Source organism: Crinia signifera, chromosome 4, assembly GCF_055691185.1.
Source record: "Crinia signifera chromosome 4, ASM5569118v1, whole genome shotgun sequence".
In the NCBI taxonomy this organism is placed as follows: domain Eukaryota; kingdom Metazoa; phylum Chordata; class Amphibia; order Anura; family Myobatrachidae; genus Crinia; species Crinia signifera.
This window is the reverse complement of record NC_139220.1, coordinates 38267560-38279088: the sequence shown is the minus strand read 5'-3', so window position 1 is coordinate 38279088 and position 11529 is coordinate 38267560. Positions and strand designations below refer to the sequence as shown.

Here is an 11529-nt window from a genome sequence, read left to right as displayed (position 1 = left end):
AACACAGTCTGTGACATGGCAGGTAGGAGCTGATTGGCTGGCTGTTTATCACTCTCTATTTTATCACTTTTGAAGCTTAGAGAATCTGGCCCAAGATCTGAGGATCAACATCACACCATGCGCATCGTACCAAAACACACACACACACAATGCATCGCACGACCCGTCGAAATCGTGTGTTCGGGCCTGAAATCGATCTGGTGTATGGCCAGCTTTAGACCCTGAGCACTGAGGTGACCATACAAATGGGAGGGGCTTATGGGGTAAATATGAGAACGGATCAATGCCTTTGAGTCATTTGCATATATCCCTGCGTTGGTGGTTCAGGGAGCCCGGAGAACGTGCTGAAGGGAGGAGGGGTGAGATTCATGGCACCGCCTTTATCATCATTCTCAGGGTGTGTCCAGCACTCTCTAAGTTAGTAGATGCTGTGTAAGGGCACTTATTCACCTGCCAGCATACACGGCAATAATATCATATACGGGTGATAAACTCCTGATAAATAAGAATAAGGAAAAGAAGAAGAGGAAGAAGAATTATATTTATACAGCACTTTTCTACAATAGGACTGAATATGCTCTTCAGATACTTTGTACATAATACAGAGGTCTAGATGTGAATAAAATACAGAAACAACAAATGTAATATAAGGATGCATCAGCCATTTGGGTCATCAAATCCATGAATAGGAGAGATCCTTGCTAAATCATCAGAACCAGTCGCTGCTCATTCTACACAAGAGAGTCCCAGGAGAGGCGGCCATCTTGGGTGCGCTATGTAGGTTACATGAAAATAAGACACAAGGGTAAAATTATAAGAGACTAACAGGAGTCCCACTGCAGGATGAGGAACATGGTGTTCCTCTGTAATTGCTTTATCCATCATCTCAATTTTAAAATGGGAAATATCAAAAGGTTCCAGTCACATGCAAAAAATGTACTTCTGAATTCCATACAATATGTGAATAACGGACACTACTTGCGGTGCCATGTGAATAAGACTGCACTACTGTGTGGCGTAACTTGAGTTGGGGGTACTGTCAGGGGCGTAACTAGACCTTTGTGGGCCCCATAGCAATTTTTTTAAAGGGCCCCCAGTGTTCCACCTGAATGAGGTGGGTGGGGGGTGGGAGGGTTGGGGTCAGCATAGCAGAGGAGGAGGGGGATGACAGAGTAGAAGGAAGGAGTAGCTAAGCTGCATAATAATTTATATATAGAGGGGCAATGATTAGTCTGAAAAGGGGGACACACGGTATAAGGGGCACTGTGACTATACTGGTTGTGGGTTAGGTGGAGGCAATTGGTGATTCGGGAGGGAAGAGGGGGCAAGTAGCAGAGTGAAAGACACTGGGATGGTGGGGGCCACGGAAAAGGGGGTTGGTTGGATGGTTAGATCAGGGGACAGGAGATGGAAGCAATGACCTGGCCCACATTCATTACAGCTCCCAGCACAGTGGTGTGTCTGCAGTAACTGCTCACACTCTGCTCCCATGGTGGTGTGTTGTGGCTCCGTGGGACTTGGTGTGGCTTGGTGCTCATGCAGCCTGTATTGAGTGGCTGCACTATGATCTCTGTCAGCGGTAGGGGCGGGTCTTCTCTCTAGTAGTTATGTGCTGAGGTCCAGCTCCTTCCTGATCAGCGCTGCCGCTAGCGGCTGCAGTGTGGGAGGAGGGGTGTCTGGGAGGTTGCTGGCAACTCCAGTTCTGCAGCTCACCTCCGCCAGCGGCACCAGGTCTCCCTCTCACATGTGCTAACAGCCGGAAAGGGGAGGGCCACAGCTGCTGACAGAGGGCACCTGGCACATCCTAATGACAAGTCCATGGTGCGGTGGTGCTCAGGACTGTGGCTCGGCGCTGCCCACAGCACTACATTACAAAAAATAAAGAAAAAATAAAGAAAAACTTCAAGAGGGTGCTGGGGACTGCCTTGGGGCCCCCCAAGCCACTGGGCCCCATAGCAATTGCATCCCCTGCACCCTCTATAGTTACGCCACTGCTAAGTAGGCAGTATTATATATTTTGCTAGACAATTGCATAGGGAATATTAAAAATAACATATTATGAATTCAGATGATGAGGTAGCATGGCTGAGCGGTCTAAGGTGCTGGATGAATTCAGATGGATTATTGTAAGGAAAAAGGGACTATTAACCTAGAGTCTGGCAGTGAGAAGCAGCCATGAGCGGCACAGCTGAACAGTCCTGTATGTGACGAGAGTAGCGACATGTGAGGAAGAGATAAGAGGAAATTAGGAAACCACAGACAGAGAACAGTGTTTCCCAACTCCGATTCTCACATACCCACAACAGCTCAGGGTTTCTGTGGAAAGAGCCAGGATGATTACGTCTCAGCCAAGTATCATTTGCATATAGTGTGCATAGTTAAAGAAATCCTGAAAACATGAGCAGCTGCGGGTGGGTGAGGACAGAGATGGAGAACACTGAATAAGATGTTTGTAGGGGCAGAGTCCCCAAACAGCAGAATCGTCTAAGGCAGTTGTTCTTAACTCGGTCCTAAAGGACCCCCAACAGTGCACGTTTTCCAGGTCACCGGCAGGTGCACTCATTATTCACTGACTCATATTAAGATCACAGGTAGAGCTAATTATTTCAGCTGTGATTCTCTGTGGAGACCTGGAAAACGTGCACTGTTGGGGTCCTTGAGGGCTGAGTTAAGAACCATTGGTCTAAGGGGAGTTAGGATTACACAGTAGGGGGAGAGTAAGATATTTGGGGTTGAGCTAAGGGAACTGTACGCCCTGGAACACTGGCAGTTGAGGTGACTCAACAGTAACTGCTCTCGAGGCCACTGGGACACTCCTAGACCACCAGGGGTGGCTTGTTGGCATTCTTTCATGACATTTCAGTAGTGTTGACATTCTTATGTCGACATGATGAATGTCAACCTAGTACACCACATACTTTATAAACCATTCTTCACTCTCAGACAATATAGTGAAGCTGCACCCAAAATGCCAAGATCCAAGGCACTTCCTGAGGGAGATCTGTAGAATGCACCAAAGAACACTGAGTGATTGTGCAAGTGGTGCTTACAGCAAGGGTCACACAGCAATAGCCCCGTCTGTGTGAATGAGGTCATCTGAACTAGGGTGAAGGGCAGTGCCTCAAGTAACTGGACGTTACTTTGTAACCTTCACCATTTCATTCTGGGTCAGTTTCTTCTTTAAATGTATTTTTTTGGTTTTGCGGTCATGATCCACCCCTTAATTGGCAAGTTCTGCGGTATATGCAGAAGTACGAAACAATGAAGGCCTACATATATCGGCGTCTGCGTACCCAATGTCTGTGAACAATGTAGTTTACAGACACAGGACTTTGCCACTGCTGATGGTTGTTATTTCTGCAGATATGTCGGTGCAACGTGATGTGTGTATGGGTGGTCTTCAGACCCTCCCATACACTTGTTGCAGAGGCTGACATCACAACTGGGCGGGCACATGTAATGCTCACCCAGTTGCGATATCAGGCACAACACATCGGACCAAAGTGTCTATACAGTACAGTTATCGGTCATCAGGTAGATCACCGGATCGGCCAAGCCAATCGGCCTGGCTTGGCCCTAGTGTGTACCTAGAGTAACAGAACTGCCATCAACAGAAATAAACATACAAGTTTATAAAAAAATAAACCCAAAAGGGAAATGTAAAGTAGTAGACATTCATCAGACTATTAATGTTTGCGCGCCGTTCTCTGATGATCGGAATGATTTTATTCTCTGGCACGGACTCATTTAATGTGGGGATAGAAAGAATATAGGGGAGGAATTGATGAATGGGTTCAGCCCAAGGAGTTTTCTGCTTACATTTAAAGAGCCTGGTGAGGGATTGGAGACAGATGTGACAGAGCGTAGTATGTCATATAATGCAAGGTTAATAATCCCTGTACTTACCGATATGGAAAGTGTGTGCGACTGAGTAACACCAGAGGTATTTTTGGTTTATCTAGAAGTCTGCTGAAATACTGTAATGATGTAACCGTGGAGATGGAATGCGTAGTATTCAGGATGTCACATGTAGTGAACCAAGTGAATAATCACTGACACATACACCAAACGCAGTTTACTCATATGAGATGAAAGGGCACAGAAATGCCATAGGTCATGTATGCAGACAGCTCAGGAACCAGTGATCAGTAACAAAACAAACTAAGACGTGTGAAAAGTGGAAAAAAGTTCAGAAGAGCAATAAATAAACAAATTTACCGTTTAAAAAAAAAAAAAAAAAAAAGAGGATGACATTATAGGGGGATAGGTACGAAATCCCGAGTGCCGAAATACCGACAAGGGGAACTGTGCATCGCCACCCCTTGCGGGCCCGGTGCCTCGTGCACTATTTCATTCTCACTCTATAGGTCTCATGGACACCGATAGAGGGAGAAATTGCCAGGGTTTTCGACCGCCGGGATTTTGACTCCATCCAATTATAGGAAACCGTAAAAAAGTGGATAGTGCTGCGCTCGACTTCTTAGTGGGTGTTCGTGAATAATGACCAACAATGTGAGGTAATGGGTAAACCAGGCATGTCCAAACTATGGCCGTCCAGCTGTTGTGAAACTACACATCCCAGCATGCCTTGCCACAGTTTTGCTATTAGGGAATACTAAAACTATGGCAAGGCATGCTGGGATGTGTAGTTTCACAACAGCTGGAGGGCCATAGCGGTAGTCTGTTGGGGCCTGCAGTGAAGATGTGATCCTAAAAGGGCTATGCCGGAGGGTCCAATAGCAGCTCACGGTGATGGGGGTGCCATGCAGGATGTGGAGGGGATAATGGAGAGGGTGGTGGTGTAGACGGGTCTGGACCCACGGTAAGTCAACCGGGGACAGTGAGTGTGATGGCGCAAACGCAGGCCACAGGATATTAATGCCATCACTGGTTGCCTTTAGTAACCAGGTGGCATGCAAAGCGAAGTGAGCCACCGTACCCGAAGTGTGGCGAGGGTTACTCCTAAAAATAGTTGCTAAAAATAATTTTCAACTTTACTTGCTTTGTTTTTAAACTTCTAACTTCTAAAGGTGGTATCAGCTGTACACGGAACCTTAGAACAGCCACGCAGTGACTTTTGGTGCTCAGTATCCTGTGCTGTGCACAGCTTATTATCAGATACCAGAACACTGCTCAGCGCAGACTAGGAGAGTACAAGATGACCCTGGGAAATCAATTCCTCCAAGCGGGAATGTTATATTAGTTTTTATAATCACTGAACCACACAAAGCACATGCACCATATGTATAGTAGCCCATGCCATGTCACGACCATTGGCAGCAGTGCTGGGCACTAAACAATAAGACGTTTGAATGGTACAGAGGAAATGCCCTTGAAGGGAAAATAGTCTAATAAATTCCACTCATGACAGACATTCCTCTGTGCTGCAAATGTCACATCTTTAAGCTGGGATGTGGAATCAAGATGGAGGCACAGCTACAATGCAACATAAACGCCTTCCAGAGCTGAGCGGGAACGGAGAAATCCAGTTTACACCAACGTGTGCCACATTTATAGGCATGATGTATGAATTATCCTGTCAATTCAGGGCAGTTTCAAGGAAAAACAACCCCCCTGGTCTTCAATAAGAACCTCCAGAGGTTGGTAATGGCTTGACTGTAGCCTGAAGGTTGGGGGCACACACACCCACACCCCCTCCCCTCTGAGCGTGATCATAGTGCAAAGTACAGAATTGTAATCCAAGGAATGGCCAAACGATGCAAGAGGACAGTAAGGTGGAAAATGCAAGACAAATGCAGCGAGAAACCTGGAAGAAATGTCAGTTATGCCGCATTCCATCAACTGAGGAGTCTGCTTTATCCGCAAATGGACAACATTCTATGTAAACAGGAAGATTAGAGTGCACGCCAGCAGGTAAATGGAATTCAGGGATTCTACTACATTTAAAATATAATGAGGGCGCGGGAATTGCTTAGATGGAAAATATAAGTTCATAATACCAACATCATAAGAACAGAAGGGGGAACAACTAACCCCCCTCCTCCTCCCAATATTCTAGAGGTGCAAGTAGAAGTACTTGGTCACAGTGTGGACGCTATATACTGTACAGTTTATACAGGCAGTAACATTTGCTGGGATAACACGCTTGTGTTTGCTGCCTTGGGTCAGCCGCTGCTCACCTATCCCAGTGTGGCAAATTACTGTGTGACCTCCTCCTCTGGGACCAACCCTGCACCATGCTCACCCCCTTCCCTCACAGCACCCAGACATCCTCCGATTCTAACCGGGTTCAGCTCAAACATTGCGGAAATGGGTTCCTATCATAGCCCATCGATTTTTTTAATGCATCTGGGTAAATATTGCTTACTGCCCTAATCAATAAAAAAATGTAACAGTAAATCGGTCCCTTAAGGATACATTTTACTTCTAATTCTAGATTATCTGCATTCTCCATAACTTCCTCTATGCTGCATTTTACATAAATGTGTTTGTATGAAAGTGTATGTATATAGTTATGGATATCAGTCATCAGGCAGATGGGGTGGCTGGTAAGTCCAGCTACCCTTGAGGGGTGACATTCAGCTCACTACAGTTAGAAGAATGGCAGCTATCCAGAAGAGTATTACTGTACAAGGCAAAATACATGTGTAAAAGGAGAACAACGTAGAAACCGTATATTTCTACCCATCGCTTTACTCAACCAGCCTCCGAGGGTTTAAATGTGGCCTAAAACCAAATTCTCCCATTCTCAAACCACCTCTTGTCTCTGCCCTGTTCTCTTAATTTGTGAGATTAACCATAATATACATTAACACTGTAGTACACAGAAGTCTAGTAAGTGGTTCGACTGTCTAGTCTGACAGACTGCACCATGACAGGACTGTAGTCAAATAGACAACAATAACAATGTCGACAGTTATCCATCCCCAATACGGTGAGGACAGAAAATAAATATGTGAAGAGTTGAACAGCACAAAATGGCCTCCTCTCCTTTGCAACTGCAGTTGGTCAAATTTAACCAAAATGGCCAGATTGCTCAATCAGAATTTCCCCCGATTATTTTCGGCCTACAGTCCTGTCATCACTGAAATTTGTTGTAGGATGAAGGAAGACCATAAAACTCCTCCTGCAGAACAGATGTAGACACAATGCCAAAAACCACAACCCAGCGCTGAATTTAGGACAAGAGAAATTCCCCTCAGATGACAAAATTGTGCAACCACATGGAACCGCAAGAGTATAAAGAGACATTTATTATATTTACACACATTTACATTGTTTAAGCTATGAATCTAAAATGTCCAAAGTTTTATTATAAGGTGTGCCCAAATGAAAAGGTGACTATTGCCATAGCATCTGATCGCAGTGGGATAATGTGTTGGCGTTTTTCCCAGTTGCGCACATGTAAAGAACGGCTTCACCTGTTTCTCCATTCCTGGAGAGTTGCTTTGCACGGTCGGATGCAAGATGGATTCCTCCAGATCAGAGAGTTTATCGCAGGATGAAAGTGGTGTACAGATAGCAGTGTCCCCCTTGGTGCACCATTTGAGATTGAGATCCTCCACAGCCGAAATCATGGCAGGGTTGGTGACAACATGCGCCTGCCCGGGCCGTGGCAAGTCCTTGATGCTTTTGTGCCCCGCCTCATAATGCTGACACCACCAGAATATGGTGCACCATGCGAGACTCTGTTCTCCGCACACCGCCTGCATCCTGCAATAAATTTCTGTAGCATGCTCGCCTTCCGAGCGAAGAAATTGGATAACAGCTCTTTGCGCTGCTCTGGAGGAATCAGTCATGCATCCGATTACGCAAAACATCTTTGGAGCATGAAGAAACTGAGGTGAAGCCGTCCACCACACATGCGCCACTGGGAAAAAATGTTTCAACATCACGGCAAACACATTAACCACCTGCGATTAGAGACCACGCCGCTACCACAAATTTTTCATTTTAGGCACACCTTATACATTGTCTCTTCCTATTTTTTAGCCATCAAATGAAGTGAGAGAAACTGAATAAAAACAAAACTGGTGCACAGGACGAGAGATGCTACAATCAAAAACCGGATTTGTTTTTCCAACATGTATAATGAACAGACAGCATACCACGTGGCTGCCTTGGGTGATGGCATAGAGGGGTATTGGGGTATCGCCCCTGATGGCGAGAAGTGCATATAGCTCTCCGTCAATTATCCAACTACCTCCCCTTCACTCACCGTTTCCATCTCGCTGGGTCCCTTTGCCGAGGTGGAAACGGCGAGTGTGGATATTACAACGGCGGGGATCGCCACAAAATGCAGCAGACTCGCAAAGTCTTCCTGTGAACCAGTTTACATGACGTGCCCCCATAGAAGAGAAGTCAGGGGTAAGAAGCATACGCAACTGTAAAAAAAAATTACAAATGGAAGATATCCAGCATAGAGACTGGTATAATTTATACAACTGTATGAGGACTGGCGCATGTGGCAATGTAATATGCAGAACAAAACCAAAGAACTATACTAAAATGGTTCTCTCGCTCTCTCATTTAAAACAGGAAAAAGGTTTTTTTTTTAAAACACAAACAAAACAAAAAAAAACACATAAAATATCATTATATTACCGATAAACTGTTGAACTTAATCCAAATTCCTTGGCGTAAGGTATTTCATAGAAATATGGCATCATGTATTGAAGAACTTCTCCTCCGGACTATCAAATAAAGGTAAAGAAATCTTACCTCTATTATATTTGGTGTGTTTAATTCCACTTTAAATATATAATCCAGAACCTAATTATGTGCTTATAACCAGACCCAGGATTGTGCCTGAACAGTCTTTTTATCCCTAAATGGAAACCATTTATATCACATGGTTTGTGAAAAGACTGTGCCGCTGTTATTGTGCCTATAAATTTTAACTCTACGGCCTGTATTTTCCGCTTAGGGAAAATATAAAAAAACATTTCTAGACATTCCAGGCAAAATCCTCAATCTACTTCCAATATAGCTACCAAGACAGCACTAAAATGGAAGAGGGAAAAAAATAGACCAGGTCACATGTACAGAAACCACAGCAACTCAGTCTTGTAATGAGAAGTCGAATGGTTCAAATTCTCTTCGGAAAGACTTGGCCTGATCCTCCTCCTCCCCGTGGCTCAATTTACAGGCTTTCCAATCGGCTCTGGTTGGTATGTTCAAGAGAGCTTCACTCGCCAGCACCTCCCTAAACAATATGAGAAAGCATGAGACACTCGAAGCAGACATGAGGATTGCGGTTTCAGTGTAGAAGATCTATTACACAATAATTAGCACATTACCCCTCCAGTCATGAAAAAAACGATACATAAAAGACACAAACACTGCAAACCACATTACAGAATTTATATTTGTATCCCTTTCAGACCCAACGTCTAGTCAGGCTGAACAGCCCTAGCGCTAGTAGCAGATCCAATGGTGAGCCAATGTAAAAGAAGAACATTAACATCATTCAACATTCAATGTAGACCATTTTTGAATAAATAATATTGCAAAAAAATATAAAAAATTTGGGGACAAGATTTAATGTCGCCCAAGTTCAGGACATCTCGCACTGCCGCCGAACTCGGGCGACATTAAAACTCACCCCTGCACTGCGAAAGGCTAAGAAATACTTGATAAATCAGCTATACGCCATGGGACACTTTATTATGTCGCTTTTTTTTTTAGTGGGGTGTCGCACCCAGCCAGGTTTAAGTGACAAAATGTGGCCCACTGGAAAGCGAGAGCATGGAGAAGCCCAGCATATCCAAGTGAGGCTCTTACTGGGGCATGGCCAAATAGTAAAACTGTAGCTGGGGATGCTGGGATTTGTAGTTCAACAACAGCTGGAGTGTCAAGGTTTACCATCACTGCACTAGACCAAATTTCATCCAACTAGTTGGTTGGATAAATAAAAACCTGGTACTGGATGGGAGCAAATGTACAGGGTGATTCAAATGTCACAGTACACCCTTGTGTTTCAAAAACTGCAGGAAATGGGAAAGCTGAATACTCCAGTAAGGTTTGTTCGGTACATACCCTAAAAAGATAGCCCACCTCATCCACACCTGACAGAAGTATTCAGTTTTTCCATTTCCTGCACAGTTTTGGAAACAAAAGGGTGTACTGCGACTTTTGAATCACCCTGTATTTGTTCATTCAGTAGGTTGCTCCCAAAAATCTGGAAACGAACAATAATTGCTGCTCAGACAAATGTAGTTGAATCGGTTTGATTTAAACAATTTGACTGAATGTCCATTTTCCGGTGTTTGTGAGCAAATTGCAGATTTTGATCCAGTACCAGATTTTCAGTCCAACCAACCACTTGAATTAAAGTTGGTCTAGTGCACAGGTTCTCAAAGTTGTTCCTCAGGACCCCACGCAGTGCATGTTTTGACTGTCTCCTCACAGAATCAAGTGAAATAATTAGTTCCACCTGTGGATCTTTTAATATGCGTCAGTCACAGAGTTTGAGAATCCCTGGTCTAGTGTATGGCCATCATAAATTCTGCAAGGCATGGCTTGTACAGGGTATGGAAAACTCTCCTTAGAGGTTCTGTCCATGCTGACTTGGCCGCATCCTGCAGCAGCTGGAGATCCCTGCTGTGAATTCTTCCACAGGATTGGAAATATCCAAGTTTGGTGGCAAACTCAGTGGTAGGGAGTAAAACAAAATATGCAAGTAACAGCAAGTGACTGCCCCTGGGGCAGATGCAAACATGCAGATAGAATTGTGTGTGAAAGTGCAAATCTAAAATTGCAGTGTAGAATTTTTTTTATTATAGCCAGCATTTGTGAGCTTCATGCAAAAATCAGCCAGTATTAATACTGCATGCGAAAACAATGAATGTATTTGTGCTCATTTAATTGCACCATCATTTGTTCTTTTTTTACTTCACTCACAACCCCTTAAGGTCATCAAGGCCAAACCCCTCAGTCACGTTAGTAGCCAGAACAGGCAGCTTTTCCAGGCTTATTTTCCCATGAGCGTGAAGGTAATGAATAACTAGTACATTCGTCAAGATCAAAAAAACCTACCTTCCAAACTGCAATGGGAAGTTCTTCTTAATCCTGTGGAAAAGTTTTTCCCCAGTATCTAATTCAACATAAAAATATGGTGTCCCAGGTTGTACGATCTGAACAAAAGAAAGATTATTATAGGACAAAGTTTTGTTATCCTCAGTAAACATGTTCACATTTACCCTGCTGCTGAAGGTTTGAGTTCCACAGCCGATCTGGTTTACAGTATTTGGTCAAGGTAAGTCAAAATACATCTCAGCAAGTGTGATTCAGATGTTCACATCTACCAGTTGTGCCCCTACCATCTAACACAGTGGTAGCTGCCATTACGGAAGCTGAATCCATATTCGGCGTAACCGTTCACTGTGAACCACGGACATCAGCGAACCATGATACCGCATCTTCCACGCCTCTGAAAGTTCATTCATTTATTGCAGGGATGGTGAACCTTCAGCCCTCCAGCTGTTCAACTACACACCCCAGCATGCCCTGCAACAAGTTTTAGCATGGTCAAATATAGCAAAACTGTAGCAGGGCGTGCTGGGATGT

The 11529-nt window shown here is 44.3% G+C and overlaps 1 protein-coding gene across 1 annotated transcript in view; it reads right to left on the bottom strand.

Annotated features, from left to right (window-relative positions):
* Window positions 1-7194: 7194 nt before the first annotated feature.
* CWF19L1 (CWF19 like cell cycle control factor 1) overlaps window positions 7195-11529 on the bottom strand; it is a 31142-nt gene continuing 26807 nt past the window's right edge. Inside the window, exons 14-15 of the mRNA XM_083181593.1 lie at window positions 10999-11096; window positions 7195-9166 (exon numbers count right to left, since the gene is read on the bottom strand). Coding sequence (XP_083037719.1) covers window positions 9022-9166; window positions 10999-11096 — 243 coding nt within the window. The 3' untranslated portion in view covers window positions 7195-9021. The remainder of the gene's footprint in view (window positions 9167-10998; window positions 11097-11529) is intronic.